This window comes from Vanellus vanellus, assembly GCF_965231255.1.
Source record: "Vanellus vanellus genome assembly, chromosome: 4".
Taxonomy (NCBI): Eukaryota; Metazoa; Chordata; class Aves; order Charadriiformes; family Charadriidae; genus Vanellus; species Vanellus vanellus.
Genome location: NC_138909.1, coordinates 17,653,055 through 17,673,382, shown reverse-complemented (window position 1 = coordinate 17,673,382; position 20,328 = coordinate 17,653,055). Strand labels below are relative to the sequence as shown.

The 20,328-nt window shown below is 41.9% G+C and overlaps 1 protein-coding gene across 3 annotated transcripts in view; it reads left to right on the top strand.

The window, feature by feature from the left end:
* Positions 1 to 8,585: 8,585 nt before the first annotated feature.
* The window catches only part of LRBA (LPS responsive beige-like anchor protein), a gene marked incomplete at its 5' end in the record, with an annotated part of 425,426 nt that continues 413,683 nt past the window's right edge, over positions 8,586 to 20,328 (top strand). For all 3 annotated transcript variants that reach the window (XM_082482677.1, XM_082482676.1, XM_082482675.1), the window contains one exon: positions 8,586 to 8,804. In XM_082482677.1, coding sequence (XP_082338803.1) covers positions 8,586 to 8,804 — 219 coding nt within the window. The remainder of the gene's footprint in view (positions 8,805 to 20,328) is intronic.

Below are 20,328 nucleotides of genomic sequence, written 5' to 3'. Positions count from 1 at the left end.
ATTAACATAAAGAAAATAAATTTCATACAGAGTATTCATCTAGGTAATAACAGTGAATGGGTTTGTGTTCCGCATTGGCATGTCCAACTGATTAATTGCTATAACATCAGTAGCACCACTTATGAACGTATTGCCATCTGGTCAAGTAAACCAAGATGGACATAATGCCATGGAAACTGTTTAGATCTACCTTTGCTCAATTAATTTCTTAAGTTCAGGCAAAGTTTTACTGTGTCCTAATACCACAGCCAACTGGGGCTGCCAGATTCCAGATTTTCTCTGGAGCTCCTATTTTCCCCAGAGCTAGCTAGACACTCACAGCATTTTGAGGTGGAGGTATGATCTTTTTTGTTTTCAGTCAGTGCTAACTGGAGTAATTGGATCAGTGGTGCATCTCTGGTTTCATAAATGTAGGGGTTCAAATGCGGAGGTAGTAAATTCATAGGATGTAGGGGATAGTATAGAAAAGATTATGCAAAAGATTTGTATCTTCAGGAAATCCTGACTTGCACAGTGCCTGATGCTTAACAACAAGCTACTGTCTTCCAGCACCTGGCTGCCTGGCAAAGTAGTCAGTTTGATTGCCTTGATATGCAAAATACCGCAGCAAATCTATTCAGACAATCCTCGATCACTTTAGTTTATTGTGATTTCTTACATTAAGTAAATAGATAAAAGAATGTTCCTTGGTACGTGGCTATTATAATATTCTCATGAAAGACACTGCAGTTTAGAAGAGCCAGGTAAATACTGCAATCTTTACATCTTTTCTTTCTGTTTTATTTCTGTTCCTAAACCACTGATTCCCTTGATTCTTTACTGCTCTGTATGGACTGTTTCCCTGCACACCTCCTTGCCATTGATCCCTGTTGCTATTAAAACAGTCTCTTAGTCCCCATTCCTTTCACTTTCTGCTGTTCTGTTCTCTGTTTAATTCACCTCACTGTTTTGATACAGTGCCTCTCCTCCCTTCCAAAACATGAAGATCACCTCCACTTCCTTGTCCTGCTCATCCTCCTACACACAGCCCTATGAAATTTTATCCCTCCAACAGAGTCTCCTCCCTCTGAATCTGACACAAGTATCTCTTCAGGGAGAGCTATATTGAAAATAAAATGAGATAAAAAATGTGCGACACATTAAAGGTTAATTAGTTAGTAGTTATAGTATAAAAGTTTCAGGTAAGCCAAAATGAATACAGCATCCAAAAGGTATAAAAGCTGTTTAAAAAGAAGAAAAACAAATACAGCATGAATTCTCAGAGACACACACCCACATCTACCCACACAACCATTTTCTTTTCTTTTTCTGTAGCCACCAGTTGCTGCGCAGTCTCTGGGAAACAATGACTTAGCTGAAATCCTCAGGTCTGTCTTTTCTCTCTCTTTTTTTTTTTTTTTTTACTTCAGCATTGTAATCCACAGAAGTACTAAAAGCCAGTGGGAGCTTATGTGTTCATTACAGGAGCATCTCTAATCTTTGTAGTTGTAACTATACAATAGAGCTGAAAGACTGAAGCATCACAATATGCACCAACAGTGAGCTGTTTCAATAATAATAAAAATAATAATATTTCAAGTTTTTGTTACTCATTGCTTTCTGTGATGCAACACAGGCCCATAACTGCAATTATTCCGTAGATCTTAATCCAGCCTCTGTGAGAAGCGATTTGTTGGGGATTTCAAAACATCCTCTGAGATCATACTAGAGTTTTACGCAGAAAACCTCTCATAATCCCTCTCAGAACTCTAATATGCAGCTATTTCTGTCTTTTACTTCTTTAGGACTCTGCGTTCAACTCTTCCTTTTTAAATAGCAAAACTGGGTTTGGCTGGAGAGTTTGAACAGTGCATGAGCAATGACTGGTGTACAAGCCAGGTGTAACGAGGTGGGTGGGTACAGCTGCTGTCAGGCCCGGAGTTGCTGCTTCTGCAAGCTCACAGAACCCTTTGGTTCCAGCACAGCAAGGCAGGTAAGTGCAGGCTCAAGGCCACCTCCCTCTGCAAGTGTACAGATGTCCGATTTGATGAATATGGCATGTAAACTAAGGTTTTGGTGAAGAAACATGATTTGTACTGTCTTCTGTATGCTAATGTCATATGCCTTTGTTTTGCCCAAACATAGCGTAGGGTTCACTACCAAAGCAGAAAACAAAGTAAACATGTCTTACAGCGCTGCCAGAAACTGGATTCTTAAGAGGACTTTCACAACAACAATTACATCTTTTAGTACAAATAAGGGAGTGGAAAAAAGGCTAACAAAATAGGGGTGTATGACTCAAAAAGGAAAAGTAAGGAGTGCTCATTAAAAATAGAGCACAATGAGTTGTTTCATAAGTTTATTCAGAAATTACTGTGGTGAAAGTTCATATTTCCTCTGATGGAGATGAAAGATTTCCTGGCATGGCTTGGATAGTGCAAGGAATCACAATGACATTTTGGAGATCCTTTCTATGCTAAAGGAATCGGAGAAAAGAGCTAAAGCATCTTCTTCAGTTCAGTACCAGCATAATTTCCTTAGAGAATGGAAAGGCGTTTTCTAATGCCACCTAGCTGAGACTCATTAAGCATTCATTTATAAATTTATTGCTTTTAAACACACTGATAGTAGCAATCCACCGATAATGAACACATGATGCAGATAAATGAAGAGATTAACTGATTACACTTCTAAATACAAGTGAGTAAAATTCACCATATGGATTTTAAAAAATACATTATAAAAAAGTAAAATTCTACATTATAAAAATGCACCATATATATTTTATATATATATAATATATAGTATATTTTTAAAAATAAAATACCATCTAACAGGTACTGCAAAAGCCTTCACACCTAATCAAAAGCAAACTTCCTCTTTAGGCAAGGCTACTCTTTATTTTGGGATTACAATGCTCTCTTGAAGTAATATGTTCTCTGTAGAAAAAGGGAGGACCTCTCATATTTAAGGTCAACAATATTTATAAGCAGCTTTTTTTATTTGGATTTTAATTTCTAGTCCAGGATTTTTAAAGCAGCTCCTAATCATAGAATTACAGAATCATTTCGGTTGGAAAAGACCTTTAAGGTCATCAAGTCCAACTGTTAACCTAACACTGCCAAGTCCACCACTAAACCATGTCCCTAAGTGCCACATCTACCTGTCTTTTAAATATCTCCAGGGATGGTGACTCAACCACTTCCCTGGGCAGCCTCTTCCAATGCTCGATAACCCTTTCAGTGAAGAATTTTTTCCTAATATCAAATCTAAACCTCCCCTGGCGCAACTTGAGGCCATTTCTTCTCCTCCAGTGCTCAAGAGCAAGGAGAATTTTGTCATAAAAAGTTATAAAATGATATATAATTTATTTTCCCTCATTTTGCTTAAAGGCAGAATATTTTATTGCTAAAACATACTTCATTCAAAACTTTTTCTGACATTGCTGGGTGTCATGAGCCACCCCTCCCCTAAAACCCCAACAAAACTGAACACATCAATTTAGTTGGAGGGAAGTTATAAGTTATTATGGACACTGGCTTTCTTATCCTATATGAACTAAATGGTTTATTTTTATGTAAAAGATCTGATCCCTGAGCACTGTTCATATTTAGCTGCAGCAATTAAAAAGGTTAATGACTCCAGCTGCCAAAAATTACAGATGCAATGAAGCTGGCAGTGGGTCTGCTCCTCAGCTGCTATATTTCATTCTCCCACTAGCTATTAACGCACATTGAAAACATACCCCCCCCCCCCGAGTCTTCTCTCCCCGAGGCTGAACAGTCCCAGCTCTCTCAGCCCCTCCTCCTACATCAGACGCTTGAGTCGCTTCACCATCTTTGTAGCCCATTGCAGAACCCACTCCAGTATGCCTATGTGTCTCTTGTACTGGGGAGCCCAGAATGGAACACAGCATCTCAGCTGAGGCCTAATGAGTGCTGAATAGAGGGTTCAGAAGACTTGAATAGAACTTCTACACCAGGTTATTTAAACAGAAAGTATATTTTTCTTAAAATTGCATTCAGAGACTTTACTGGTACTTTCTATAAAATGTTAGGGAGTTCATTCCAAGTCTGGGGTTTAAGTTAATTTTTAATCCACACTTAGTGATTTTCTTTTGGGTTGTAAAGTTTAGAGAAAACTTCCTGTCATTTTTTATTCCCTTAGCTCAACACTTCCACTTTGATTGTGGAAGGCAGAACCAGCATTAGACTTGTAACCACACTTGGGAAGCTCAGGGCAAAGGATTAAGACAGGGTTTACTCCCAATTCTCAGCTATACTTTAACTTTTATGTCACACAGCCTATTTCTCCAGACCTTGGGTGGTGGGTTTTTGTCAACTACCATGGTTGCTTGAACATAAAACCAGCCCAATGGATAACACATCACCTGGAGAATTTAACTTTGGGTTTACCTGGCTGAAAAATGAAATTAAAACAACTGTCTTTGGAACCCTAAACTGGCAGTCTGCTGAACATTACCTGCCTTGACCAATATACATACCCCACTGCCTTTAACAATCAAGACCAGTCAAGAAGTACTTATTTATCTGTAAGAAAATATAGGAAGATCTGACAGGATTCATTGTGACAGTGCTGTCCTCACTGGCAAACTGGATTTGCGGGCTATGCAGTTTGGATAAAAACATCTGAAATCCATTAAGCTGGATTTTAGCAATTCATTTTCTTTTATTTATTTTGTTTCTCATATGATGTTAAAACAAAGAAGAAAGCAGAAATAGATTAACAACAAATGTTGCATTCTGCAGCTAACAGGAGAGGCCACAAATAGAACTCATACTCCAAGTCACTAGATACAGAAAAAATTCCAAACATTATTTCATTTCTGCTTTTGCCTGGTGGCGGATAGCCTGATGCAGAATGTAAAGATAAAGGCCAACAGTGGAGGAAAGGAATACCTAAAAGCAAGCAGGTAAAACTGATGTGCGAAAATGTGTACTTAGCCAGTTTAGAGGCTCAAATAAAATTTTTTACTTCCTACAAGAGGGAAGACAATACTTTAGGAAACTACAGGTGACTCATAGAAAGACAAGGAAGCTCAAGCGATAGATGTGAGAAATCTAAAACATGTATAAGAAATGCTGGTGTCAGGAAACTCTAAGATTGAAATGTCAAGATTACACAGCATGTGTACAAGCGCACAAGCCCACTGTAGCTCCGTAGAGACTGAATGTGTCAGCATTATAGTTCTGAACATTTCTAATTCTGAGGATGAAACTGCAGATGTTTGCTACTCGAATTAGAGATTATCATCTCGTCCTAATAATGTATGTATGTAACTAAGGGAGACAAGGAAAGAAAGGAAAAAAAAGGAGCTTACTCCTTTCTTAGGACATGGAAATTCAAACAGGAAAGCAGCTATGAAATAGTCTAGTCTTGACATACACTCCATAGATAAATGTAACAATGTAAGAAAATTATGTAGGAAGGGAACTGAATACGCTTTATAATGGAACATGTTCGAGTGTGTTTTATTTTTTGCCCCCAAACCATGGGAAATAATGATACCAACACACACAAAGTATGGCATTCCCAAATCAGGCCACATAAAAGTTTAAATATTATTTAATAATAATATAACCAGTTAGAATTATAGTTAATATTTAATAATTACAATCTTCTTTAGCATGTTTATCAGGAACATTGCACATCACTTCAGAAAGCTATCTCCCAGAAAAACTGTGGTTTGATTTTGTTTGTACCTTTTATTGTGTAAACAGGGTGGCATACACACAAAAAATTTTGTCCCAAACATGGTGCAATATCAAGAATAAGGTGTGATTTTTATTTCCCAGACAAAACACCCATTGGCCTCTTTGGAGTTTCACTGGGGTCATATTTCAAAACACAGAAGTTTTTACCAATTTAAAGATTCATTCCCTTTCCCTCCATAGAATTAAATAAATGACAGCCTTTTATATCACAGAGGACGTTGAGCATATTTGTGAAGTATTAAAATGTACATATTTTTTTTTCCCCCACATCTATCTATCTGCATGTTATGCCCACATCCCTGAATGATCCTTCCTTAGAAAATCTTTGATACTGTCACGTTGCTGTGATACTTTGTTAATAAAACTCATACACTTGCCTGCCTGTTCAACAGCTGGTAGGAGATCCCACGGTCCTTAGAAGGACGTATAATCCTTATTCACCGACCCACCTTATTTTCGGACGCGATTTGATAATTTAATGACTAAATTCACCTTCACGGTAGGTCCCGGGAGGGAGGGACAAGGGAAGAAGGGGATTTGAGGAGGCGGGGGCGGCGCCCGGGGCAGCAGCGGTGCCCCCACCTCGGGGCCGGCCCCACCCTCCCGCCTTTCCCCTCCGGCCACAGGTAGTCACAGCGCCCCGCTCCGCCTTGCCCGACCGCACCCGTCACCTCCCGAGGGCGGGAAATCCCCCTTCACTCGTGCCCGCCCCCCCCCCCCCCCCGACCCGCCGATGGGCGAGCGGAGCAAAGTTACCACCGCCGCCGCTTACCCGGCAGCTACCCGCTGGAAATGGCCACCCTGCGGGGAGGGAGCCCGGCCCAGGGGCGGGGAGGGCACGGAGGGCAGGCCGCGCCTCCGCCCGCCTGCCCTCCCGCCCGGGGAGGGGACCGCCCCACTTCGGGACGCGGCCCCGCTGCCCGCGGGCTTCGGTACTCGGCGGCGGCTGAGGGGCGCCGGGTTTTAACCTTGCCGTCCCCCTTTCGCTGGGACCGGGAGAGCGTTTTGGGCGAGGGACCGCCGCCCGGACGCGGCACCAGCCCTCCCGCGAACCGAGCTGCCCCCGGCGCCAGCCCGAAACAACTCGGCGTTACCTTCAAAAGGCTTTTAAAGCTGAAGGAGGAGGGGGAGTTTCCCCCCCCCGCCCCTTGCACCCCTCTTACCTCAGGTTCGTCAAACCTGGGCGGCGTCTCCCATGACCTACATTCGCGTCCCCCCCCCCCCGTAGAGCAGCGCCGGCAGGAGGAGGAGGAGGAGAGGAAGGACGCCCGCCCGGCCGGGCTAGGGTTTAGGCTGGGGGAGCGGCTCACCCGCCGCCCCAGGATCGCTACTGAGGGGGGCGGGGGGACCACCCCCCCGCCGCCCCGCTCCCCGCCAGGAGCTGCAGCTGCGGCGGCAGCCTTGAAACCTCCTCTCCCCGCCCCGCCGGGGCGCTACCTGCTCTGCCGCCCGCTTGCGGTTTTCCTCCGGGTTCGGGGCTGTGAAGGCAGGGCGCGCAGAGAGTTTCGTTCCTGCACGCCCCTTTTAAAAAAAAAAATAAAACAACCCAAAGCAAAAAAATCCCCAACAAAACCTCAAAAACCCAACGCCTCCCACCCCCAAAGAAAAATTTGCTTCAGGAACGGGAGGCTTCAGTCAGTCACTGAACAGCCCAAACAAAGTTCGGGGCAGGTCGTTGCATGTCGCGTTAGGACCAGCCGGATCCCCGCAGGGGAGCGTCCCCTCACCGCAGCCGCCCCGGAGGGGCAGGGGAGGGGGGGGGGTGTGTGCGCGGAGCGGCGGGGCCGAAGCGGTTCCGTGAGGCGGACGGGCCGCTCATCGCTCCGCCCCGCGCCGGCCGCGCGCGCGCCGCTCACCTGGGCGCACCTGAGCGCACCTGGGCGTGCGCGGGCCCCCGGCGCCCGCCCCGCGCGGCGGCGGCCCGCCCCGCCCGCGCCCGGCCGCGCAGGCGCACGGCTCCTGGGCCGGCAGCGCTCCGGGGGCTCAGCGCTGTCATGGCGGCAGAGAGCGGCAGCGTCGGCAGGAAGAGATGGGGCTAATCGAGACGGCGGCGTGAGGCGGCAGCGGCTGAAACTTCAGGCGTCTTGAGGAGAGAGGGGGCGGCCGGCGCCGCGCAGCCCGCCCTCCGTAGCCGGCTCGAAGCGGGGCAGAGCAGCCGCCTGCCGGCCCCCAGAGCCCCGGGCGTCAGGGCAGCCCGCGCCCCCTCCGCGGCGGCGGGCAGCGAGCGGTGAGTGGCGAACTTGCTCGGCGGCGGGTCGCTGCACCTGTCCGCGCCGGCAGCCGGGGCGGCGGTACAAGGGCAAGAGCCGGAGACGCGGCAGACAAGGAGCCGGGCGGGAAGGAGGAGCGTATTCCATTAAAAAAAAAAAAAAAAAAGTCTTTAAAAATAATAATTAAGCGCCTCACGACCGTGTTCGGAGCGCGAGTCTCGCCGTGCGGCGGGTCTGCGGGGGAGCGAGGAGAGGCGTGAGCGCTCCCGCGGCGGCCGCTGCTGCCGCCTCCCCCCCGGCGCGGGGCAGGGGGACGGGGGCGGCGGGCCGGAGGTGGGGGGACCCCCGGGCTTCTGGGGAGTGCCTGCCCCTCCGCCAACTGAGAAACGTCTCGGGTTGTCCTTCAGGGCCGTAAATACCTGCCGGAGGGCAGAGAGCTGCTGACAGACGCCTCCTGCTGAGGAGAGAGCTGGGACTCTGAAGGCGCGTCCTCCCTGCCTGCCCCCCCCCGCCCGCCGGACGCGGGTTTCCTCAGGAGCCGGAGCCGCAGGGGAGGAGCGGGGCCGCCGGTTACCTTCCCGGCACCCGAATTCGCTCCTTCTTCCCGGAGCGGCCAGCCTGCCGCCGGCTTTTCAAGTCGTAACCTGCAGTGAAACTAGCCATGGCGAGCGAAGGCAAACAAGTTGTTCAGCCAACAGGTGATGATGGAGGAGGAGGAGCGGGAAAAGAAGGAAATGCTGCGGAAGGGGGAAGTGTGCTGCAGCCTTTGAATCCAGGAGTCCCCATCCGAGGCATCAAGATGAAATTTGCTGTGCTGACAGGACTGGTGGAAGTTGGTGAAGTGTCCAACAGAGACATAGTCGACACTGTGTTTAATCTGGTAAGTTGATTGCCTTTTTGGGAGTGAGAGGAAAGAACAGCATGTGTGTGCTGAAGAATCCCCTGCTTTTTTGATGTTATTTTTCTGTCAGTATTTTTTTTTTTGCATGTTTATACTTTCAGCATGCTAGATTTCAGCTAGGTTCTTTTTACTTACGGATCACAAAAGCTGAGAATAAAGCATATGAGCCTCTATCTATACATACAAACTTGAAACAACTCTAAGCAGCATCCTCCTTAGTTTGCCTCAGAGAAATTGTTGCTTTATTTAGAACTGAAGTGTATTGTTATGTTTAAACATTCAACAGATGTACTCAACAAGGAAAGGTTAAACGTTGATTCAGTAAGTCAAACTGTCATCAAAACACTCATGTTGCTGTTTTAAGCCAAAACTTTTCCTGTGAAGATGTATATGGCCCTTTTTGCTTCCCGTTTGCTTTGGAGGTTGGCAGAACTTTCATGTTCTGTCTACAGGGGGTGGGGTTGTCAGGGAGCAGTTCATTCAAATGCTTTACTTACTCTGCTTAATTGGGAAGAGTAGAACGTCGTTTCAGTGTCCTTTTTTAATTAATAAATTAGGTAGTGAGCTGCTATTTTTTGAATACAGTATGGAGGTATTTAATACATCATAACAGATCTCACTAAAAGTTGAGGGCACAACTTTTCCTATGGAAGCTGCAAACATAATATATACCGTTGAACTTCTTGGGCCACATTTAAAAAAATGAGGTTAGTTGTTCATGTTTGCTTGCTGAAGGAGAACAAACACTAGGAGAAAACCTGTCTTTAAGTTTACAAAGATACTCTGCTGTTATCAGAGGTCTCAAAACATCTCTAAAAATACTTGTTCCTCCTTCCTTTTAGTGAGCACCTTTGACTTTAAAACGGTGTGGTTTCTGACAAACCAGGAAGTGAGAGCATGTAGTAGAATAAAGCTCAGTAACAAGGAAAGTTGACGCAAAAGGCATACTGTTTTTTAAATGCTATTTGCATTTCAGTTGTTTTGTTAGTAGTAGTCTTTGCTACATGCAAGTTTTAATGGTCACTAAATATTTGTATGCTGCGTCTGTTTAATGTTTTTTGATGTTATCTTCTTGGATTATGATGAATGTTTACTTTTTGAATGTTTTCATGTTAACAGAGTGTAATGTTCTAAATTGTTTGGCTGATGGTCCCTATACAGAGGAATTACAGCACTGGCAAAAAAAAGTGCAGATCAGAGATTTAAGTTACTTAGACAATTGTCCTTGACAAAACCCGGTGCTCAGATATGTGGACATGAGGTTCAAAAGGAAATTCTGGTAAATAGTTTATGATTTAGGACACTTGTGTGAAGGGAAATTGTTCATGAGTGTGTTAAATTTCACTTTGTTTCGAGCACGTTTTTTTGAGTGGTGTATGGGAGGTGTATTTTATGGCAACAGTGGAAGGTTCAGCAGAATAATTAAAAATGTAAAAGCTCCTTGATTCTGGGATTCCTTTTCTGCTCCATTTTGGACGGGAGAGGAACAAAAAATTCAGCTTGATTCAGAGAATCCTCGATTTTAGATTTAAGAGGTCTAGAGAATTTGACCTGTGGACTGCATTCTCCTGGATCTTAATTTCCCAAATGGGAGAGTTTCTGGCCTTGGAAATTTTTGAAACTGTGTTTTCACTTTTTCTGCAAGTGAAACAACATCCCTGATCTCTCTGAGAAGATTCCCCAACCATCCCAGCACACCTGCGTATGGTGTGGGAGGTTCATGCTCCTGCCCTGTGTTGCTTTCTCGGGCAGAAGTAGTCAGTTGATAGCTATCATGAAACAACCAGTAGTTTGGTAGTAAGTACACTTTACCTGGATTATGTGAGAACAAAATCCAAATTTTTGGGCGATATCAAAAAAAGTAGGTCTCTTGGTTTCTCTGAGTCCCAGAAATACATATCAACTACTGGTGATTAATTTGGAAGGAGAAGATGTCTTGATGTTCTGTGGTTTTATTAAAACTGGAATGCTTAAAAAATCAAACTAGCCAACAAACTTATAGTTTTTGTTGCAGAAAGCATCTATTGTCTGGATTTTTTTTTTTTTAATTTTATTTTTGTAAAAACTGTTAAGCTGACTTTTTGGTATAGCTTTCTGGCATATAAGATCTCCCTACAAAGCAATACTCATCCATTTGTCATTGAGTTCTGCCTCTGTTCAGTCGTTAGCTGTGACCTCTTTGTTTTGTCGATTAATACTTCTGAAATCACACCAGTCAGAATTTAAGGCATGTGAAGTATTGGTTAGCAATGGTGTACTTAGTTTTCTGTGAGTGTATGCAGAAAAAAGTTAACTTTTCTAGGAAAAAGTGATTCTTAGCTATGACTTTTCCGGTAGTTTGTTTCCCAGTAGTTTACTCATGTGTGTGCAGGTTCAGTTGGGGGTATGAAAACCATGCTGTGATTTGTTGTTACTAATGGGGTTAAGCCCAACAGATCCCCTCATACTGGGTTTCATTCAGTTTGGTGACTCATAACTGTACTACCTTAGTAGTGTTAGCAGAAATCAGCTAAGTTGCTTCTTGTACTTTGAAAGGAGATGTATGGTATTTGGGGGATTTTTTGATCGCTAAAGTGAGACGTCTTTGGGCCAGAGAGAAAGGCCGGGCAAATCGGTGTCGAAAGGTATTTTTACATAGTTATTCTTTAAAGCATAACCACCCTCAAACATGAAGAGTTTATTTTTTAAAGAAGGAAGTTAGATGACTTAATTTTTATTTCTTGAGCAAGCATGTTGCTCTTAATTAAGCTCTACAAGCTTGCTGTAGCATTTGAAAGTTATGGTGAATTTCTTTGTGATGGAGAGTCAAGAGAAGCCCAGAGGGCTGTCTTGATGTTTCTCATCTTTAAGGACTTAAGAGATGGTCATGTTTTATATGTGAAAGACTCAGAAGGTCAAAAATCTAAAGTGCACAGTAATTGACCTGCTGCTTATTAAAGAAATTTAAGCTTCTCTAGTTCTGATTACTTGAACAAATAACTTGTTCAATCTGACAGTGTTGGATCTTGGAGATGAGAACCACCTATACCATTTTCTCAGTCCAGCAGTATGACAGAGTGCTTAGTGAGCTCACTTTTAGCATGCATCTAAAACCTAGTAGTCTCATTTTATTGTCTTTGGAAATTCTACTCTTAGAAATATTCAAATCGCTCTGCTTTGTTTTGGTCAGTATTGTCTGAGAACCTAGTTTTCCAGCCCATGTTAGATATGGCTTTCTGTTTTTCAGCACTTCTTAAAATTGATATGGAAAATACTGACTTTAAAGAAGCTTATTATTCTGTGAAAAACTTTGAAAGCACATTCTTGTTCAGGTATTAATCTGTTCTGTTACTTTTCTGACAGACAGTAAGCTAAACTATGGGTTTATATTGGTCATGCATTGTGAATTGTATTTTTAATTGACTTTGGGCAACAATAACTCCTTGAATTTCCTTTGTATACAAATCAGGTGAACTCCTGTTTGTTACCTTGTATCTGCTCCCTGCCTCCTCCCCCCTCTCCTTGGTTTATTAAAATAAAAAACCTCTTGGTAAGGGAGGATGATAGAATGGAAAAATAAATTATTTACAGTGGGATCTGTTACTAACTTAAAATAGCTATGTGTTTTTCATAGTAAAACACAAAGACAAGTTGACCTACTAATGAAGGCACTTTCAGATAGAGTTGTAGAAATAATTCAGCAATTGGCAAAACTTAAACACATATATATATATGTAAAATTAGTTACTGTACTGTGTTACTAGTGTCAAAGAAGATTTTTAGGGTCTGAAGTTTTTGATATAGAGAATGAATTCTGCTTTGAAGGCTATACAGTCTGCATTGGAAATATAGAAGGTCCTGCAAAATCTTTTCTAGATTAAAATTCTGGGTGCAGCTTCTGGTCTACTCAGTTCTAAATGGGCTTGTCTTGTATCGTATGTCAGTGTTGTCTTGTTTCCAAGTTATTGCAAGTTTCTTGTTTATATATAAACTTAGGTCACTGGTATCCTTGTCTTTCAGCGGGTAAAGGGCTCTCACTGACAAGTGTTTTGTTCATAATGCTGTATGTGCAGGGGTTAACTACGCTGCATTGTTAGGCTTGCAGTGGGAAATGGATATTCTGGTAAAATTCTGCTATGCTTCAAGCAGATGACCGTACAACTATTGTCTTTCTCTGTGGTGTTGGTGTAATTCAGTTTGGCGACTTCATGCCAGAGTTTACTTGGTCTCTATACACTAGTCAACTTGAGACCCACAGATAATCTAGACTTTCTGTGCTCCTCTAAAGAAATGCATGCCTTGCTCTAAGCCAATTTTGTTTTAAATTGTTATTTGTTGTGGTTCTCCCCCCCCATCTGTGTTGCAAAGACCTTTTTTTAATGTTCTGTCTGACCATTTGGTGAGGAGAATGTACTGTTGCTTCTGATTCTTTTTGTGGATTATGAGGTCCTGGCCAAGAGTCTCCTAGCGACAAAGTGCAAATGGGAAAGAGATCTCAGTTTTTATCACCTTTACAGGAAAAATAATGGGATCTGAGGAACAAAGACTAAAATTACTTTAAAAACTTATTTGTCACCTCTCTCGCTTCTCTCAGACTTTACTAAAACCACAAACAAAAATCAATATAAATTTTTAAAATTCTTACTTTCCTTCTTTCTTCTTTTTTAAAGTAACCTTCTTCCCCAGCCCCACTTGGCTTATTTTATAGAACAAATCTGAGATAAATGTCAGGACTGCCTCTTGTTTGCCTTCTGCTCATGTGCCCTCTCTGCTCTTTTTGTCATGTCTCCATCGCCATGGTTTCTGCACTATAAACTCTTTATCATCATTCATATTGAAAGCTAATGGCATCACCTGCTGATACAACAGGTTTCTAATTTGGTATGAATGCTTCTGAAACACTAATACAGTGGATTTTATGAAGTAGAAATTCTCTTTTCATCTCTGGTCACAAGACATTTTTGCATGTACCTTCTTGCAGAAAACCCCCAAAGGTAATGCTGATAGAACTAAATGAATACAGTTGTAAAAATGCACCATAAATATATTCATAACAATGCATTGTTCTCATTACTGTATGTTTTTTAGAGAATGGCTAGGTCTTATTTTGTATATAAACTTATCAATGCTGATGACAAGTGAGAGTAACCAAATAGTTTCTAGAGCATCACTGAATATTGTGCATTTCTTAATATATGCAGTCTTCCCTAGTATGTTCCCAGTAAGTACACCTCTGGCTACAGTTATCCTAGTTCAGTCACTTCTGTCCACTTACAGTATAGATGATAAGGTAATTCTGTGGGTTTAGCTGGGTCAAGCTTGTAGGTTGGTTGTTTTTTTGTTTTGTTTTGTTTTTTTTTTTTAAGTCATAGTAACTTGGACAGTCAGCTGTCTTGGTGATCATGCATGGTTTTACTCTTGGTGAATGAGTGGAATTCAGCAAAAGATCTGTAATGCTTCCAAATCTGTCTTGATATCCTTTTTATAAAATACATCAGATGCAAACTTACTTCTTGCCTGCCTCTTCACAGTGGGAGGCTTGTGCCCAGTTTGGTGAATGAATTTAGACTCCTTCATTCCAGGTTGTCTTCATGGTTTTGAAGACATCTAATTTGGGATCTGGTAACAGTAAAAGATGATTTTGGTAAGTTTAGCTGACTGAATGAGGCTGAGAGATGTCTTTCACCAGACTTCACATAGCTCAAAATTGTTGAGTTATTGGAGTCACTTGTTCTTCACTTAAAATAAGAATTACAGACCACCACCTTATAAGAATGTCCTCTCTGTATAGATATGCTTACTATTGAAGTGATGCATATTGTTGTTTGTTTTTTTTTTTTTTCCAGGTATTGATGCAATTTGGACATTACTCTGTAGGTAGTGGAAATATCACCCTGCATAGTAAGTGTAGGAATTCAGGGAAATTTTGTGGTCAGTTGAGAAAGGCATGGAATGTAGTAAATGAGAGGGTTATGGCAGTCTTGAATGACATGCTGATGATTTAGAAGAAAATTGTCTAGACTCTGAAGAGGAACTGATTTGCACTTTGTGATATCAACTCACTTCTGTGACTGCAACTTATAACACACCGTAGGATAACAAAATATTGAGGACAAAATCTTAAGACCACACAGTTTTTCTCAGTCTTCCTCTAACTGGCCAATTTTTATAGCTTATCATGATCAATCTAAAATTTAAGTGTCTGTGAAAACCTGTGAATGACACGTGCTCTGTGTTTTCCGGAAGTTTTGGCAACCTGTGCTGCCATTAGTAGGCCCTGAACAAACCTAAAATGATGCTAAAAAAGCAAGGCTGAACTAGGCATTTACATGTATGATGTCTTAATAATGCAATATCTGACAATTTTTGATTAGCAGTTCATTCTACAAGTAAGCCTGTTTAAAATGTGTGCGTAGCATACTTTAGAATTCCCCTTTAGAGAGGAACACATCAGTTCAATGACAGATTTTTTTCTAGTTGGTATCCTGTAACAAAGGAGAGAGAGTCGGGTATCTATTGCGGTTGCTTTGCTCTCTCTAAGTGGTGTTTTATCTCACCCCTGTCAGACAATACTGGGCTAGATGGACCATTGGCCTGACCCAGTAGTGCGGATAGCACAGTAATGTAGTGGCCATATGGACTGGCTCAGGAAAAGCATTTGAGGATTAGGGAATAGAATGAAATTAGTCAAGAGCATCAGGGAAATAGGTGGATGGCGTGTCAAGGTTGCTACAACGGCTGGACGCTGCAGAGTCAGATAAAAATAGATAATTATTCATATCCATTGAAAGAGGTTGTTGGAGGGGTGAACCAGTGTGCAGATTCAAGAGGAGTGTGAGTCAAGAGAAGTTTTTTGAAGTTGCTGTGTTGGACGAATACTGGAGGTGGAGGAAAATCAGAGATGAGGTATTTGATTAATTCTTTTTTAGGCTTGGAATGGTGTGCAGTACTTAGTGGCTAGTCAATTGTACATTCAGATGCTGAAGCTTGCTGAGAAGCCCCAGCCTTCTGAAAAATTATCAAGTATGATTTTTTTTTTGTGTTAAGATTTCAAGTCTGATAAAAGATAAAAATGAGCTTTCTCTGTGGTTTCTTTTACTATCTGTATATTTGTTTTACCACCTATCGGGGAACCTGCAGTCATTCTGAACTGTATACCACTTGACATGCTGTTCTGACTTTTTTTTTTTTTTTAAGTTACCAACTAGATAAGTTGGTAACTTAAAGCACTTACAGCTTCTGTTTTTATGAGGTCATGAAGTTCTTCATGAACCTTAAGGAGGAAGCTTTAATCTGTTGCATGGATTAAATAAGCTCTACAGTTTAGTCACTGGTTGTGAAATAGCTACTTGCTACCTTCGGTGTTTCTGTGTATAAAACCCTTTAAAGAATCTTTTCTGTCAAATTCAGTCTTGCATGCATTAAATTTATGCATATCTTTTTAAAGAACTTCTATTTATTTTAAATGGGTCAATCTGGACAAAAGTTTTTGTTCATAATCACTAATTACAGTTAGCTAATTTTCTGCCATTCAAGTGTCTTCCCTAGCCCCTAGAGGCCTTGCTGGCCTCTTCATAACATTTTGCATGATGGTTTTTGGTATTAGCTTGACCTAATTACTAGTGTCCTAATTTAGATTACATTTCTGTTTTAACTAATTCTGGATTTTTCTGTTAGACTGGTAAAGTGCTACAGCATATTATTGCCTGTCCAAAACCTAGTTTGATCATTTTTTCTTTTTCCTCTGTGAAACCTTCAGACTTTCTCTATCTGGAAGCTCTGGCCATTTGCCAGGAATCTGAGGGCTCTAATTAATTTGCATAAAAGAGGATACTATTGCCACCTGCTTTTTTAATACCACGTGTGGCCTGTGGAGACTGTAGTTTCCAGTATGCAGTGCTCCATATATAGAGCAGATAGCAGTCGAGGTGCATCCTTGCACAACTGCTGTAATCAAATTCGCTAAATAATGGTGCTGTGTGAGTTGCAATTGTACCTTTTCCTGAGACACTGTAGTCCTTGTGCTGATACTGGAAGCCTGTTGTAATTTGTGAAGAGCTTGCATTGCTATAGTGCTTTAGATTCCGAAGCTTCACAAATAGGCATAAGTAGTTTCTAAATAGAAACTAATTTGTGGAGAAGAAAACCTAATGCCTTCCATTGCACTGGATTCCTCTAGTAATAACTGGGGAGCTGGGAGCAGCTACGTCCCAGGCATGATTTTCTTGTTAATAGCTGCCTTGAGATGATATTTAAATGAGAATAGCTAGTGGGAATAGGATGTGCTCTGTTGCCTCCTGTAAAGTACTCTGCGAGTTTGGGCTGCCAGTCTCTTTACTGCAGCCTGCATACAAGTAATTCTGTTGATGTTTTTGTATTCTACATACATCTAGCCTAAAAAATTAATATGCACTACATAGCAAATTCAGATTATTTTTGGTGTGACTGAAAAGCTGGAAGTGAGTTGTTCAGGCAAAAACCTGATCTATTTTGTTGATGCAACTGAAGAAGGCAACACTGTTAGAGCTACTGGGTTACCTTTTCTTTGCAACTGAAAATAAAAAACAGAATAACCACTTAGGACTCATCTGTTCTATGGAAGTGTGTTATGTGTGTTCACGTCAACCACCTTCCCCCCTTTGCCATCAGCAGTTGTTCTCTGTGGTGTGGACAGAAGTTACAGAAATAAATTACAGAAGTGAAGTCTATTCTATTTGGCCCACTTAGATACTCCAAATTTCTAGTTTTATACTGGAATAGCCCTGTAAAACAGTAACCGTAACAGTGCATACGCTGACCTGTAGCTTGTTTATTCTCTCTTTCGGGAATGCTGAAAGGCTAGAGGCACCAGTAAGCAGCAGGTAAGATGGTCACTGTAGCGGGAGAGCAATTTCTCTTGTAAAAGAGCAGAAAGAGAACCAGTAGTATCTTGCAGTGGACTGGGACGTATGTGATTATGGAGTCCAGGATGCTGAATGTTTGCTTGATAAATCTTAGACATTGGTTCCTTTATCAAACTGTGCAGGTTTGGGTGGGAATTGTACTGGTTGCTTTTCCAAATATGATTGGGATGGGGGTGGGTGGGAAACTGTTTGGTAAAATAAGGTAAACCCTGTTGCTGTAAAACGGTTGAATAAAGGCTTTGCAGATCCTGCAACTTTTAAGGTTTAGTAGTCCATTATTAGAGAAGTCTTTAAGTTATGCTGTTTGCACTTCTTGGGATTAAAATTGCGTTCCTAAGGATAATTGTTTTTTGCAGGTTCAGGTGGACCTTGGAATCAAATAGTGCTTAAAAAACTAACAAAAACACCCTAAAAAGGTTCTTTATGTGGAATCATAGACATAAGTCCAAAAAAATGGCCAATGATACAGAAGTAGAATATCTGATAAGCCTTAGAAAAATGCAATTGGGGGGAGAATAGGAACCAAATGACTAATGTTGGTAATGGTGCATGACTGTTAAATAAACAAATGGAAACTATCAGTCCAGTCAGCATCTGCCTCCTGTGAATGTTTTTGTTGAAACTAAGCATGTGATTTGTCTGTAGTTTTGGTTGTGAACTTGATTGAAAAGAACTTGCAAGCTTTTTTTTTTTTTTTTTTTTTCTCTTTGTCTAATGGGAGCTTAGTTATACTGTAGAATTTGGTTCCAGTGTATAATTTAGGTGCCGTAATGCCTGACTTTCAGGTGTCTGATATGGAGTATGAAACTGAGTAACCATGACTGCATTTTTAAAATGTGTTTCAAAGTAGCTAATGTGAGATGGGGAGCTATGTATGTTTAATATTTTGCTAATGTTATAGAATGGGAGAACCCTGAGATGCTGGGAATGGAGATTTCAATTGGGATTGCAAAATGTTCTCTGTCCATTTTGTAATCTACAGCTAAGGATCACCCGCTGATGCTATGTTCTTAACACTTCAGATTTCTGTGATTTCAGCGAGGTAGCAGTGGTGCACAACTCGACAATGAAGTACGATGAAAAGGATTCGCAGGCACAGAAACTGTATCAGAAGCTTCCTATCTTTATGCAAATCAGTAAATGCTCATGGGGAAAGATTGCCTTGTTTTCTTGCCCATTTCTTCATCAAAAGTAAGGTCCCAGTCTTGTGCCATGCTCGATTTTAGTGTTTAACCTCACACCAGGACACTCTGCTTTTTCCTTTCTGTGCTCCCCCCGCCCCCCCTTCTGTGGTCTGGCACTTGCTGCCTTCATCCTGGGCTGCAAAAGTGAGTCCTGAGCACTCACTGGGTTCTGTAGTGGGCTGGGGAGCTGTGAATGCCACTGTGTGCTGCAGTTGCTGTGGGTCAGGGGTATTGCCTTTGGGGAGGTGTTTATTCCATGACTCATCTGAGACCTGGCATTAAAGACTTGTGCCCTTCCTGTGCACTGCTTTTAAAGTGAAATGTATATTGCTCTTCAGGAATTTTGCTGGCTTAGTGAAGTCTCACCTATGCAGGAAATGAAAGCCACCCTGATTTCTATGCTTAGTCGGAAGAGATTCAAATTGCCATTTGTCAGGAGAGCATAGTGATGGTATTGTAAGTGACTTGTAAGGGGACATTTCTAACACCTTTTCTGAGAAGACTAGGCTCATATACAGCAAAAAATGCTAGATTCATGGTTATGGAGTGAAGGCACAGAAGGAAAGAAGTCTCAGACCTTGTGGTTAAGGTATTTGAATAACATTCTCTGGTCACTCATATACAACAAGAAAGGTTTGAAGCTGGAAGACAGTGGTTTTCTTGGCCACATGTTAGGGCTTTAGTAAACTTTTCTTTATGGTGTACAGAATCCTGATTTCCTTCCTGGAAGGTGGATTATCTTCATGTGGAGGGGTTTGTCTGGTGACTTAAAGATCACCAGAGTTGGTTAGACATATTTCAGAAAGATAGAATTTAGACTGCAGAAGCTTGCATTTCTTGCTTCTGGGTGCTGCTGTCGTATTGCAGAAAAGTGATATCCCTGTTTCTAAATAGATCTTGGTTTAGGAGTGTGCTTAGTACTTCTGTGTCCTGTCTTGAGAGAAGCCATGAGCAAGCTGAAAAAATGCCACGTAACACTTCTAGGTAGAAGTTAGTGTCGTGTGTTGCCTGCCTTCCCCTCCCCCCCCAAAAAGGGGGAAAAATAATTTTTACATTACCAGATGATGTAGATGACTGTAACAAGGAAACTTGGAAGTTCAGGCTTTCCCTTAGCTAGATTTTTTTTGTGCCAAATTGAGAAGCCTGGAAAACTCGGTACAAAGTAGAAGTTGGGGAAAAAATATTGATGTTTCACTTGAGAGCTAATTTAATCTTGATGCCTTTGCTGTTATTCTTAGCACTTAAAGATTGTGATGACTGTAGTGGTTTTTAATTAGATATTCAAAGAGTTGTTGGGATCTCTTTCAATTCCGGTCATATAATTGACGTAGAGGTAAAATTTTAGAGGAGCAACCTAACTGTGCCCAAAGAAATTGTCTTAAAATAACATCACAAATGAACAGTTTAGTTTAATCACTGTAACTGTGCTGCAGTAAA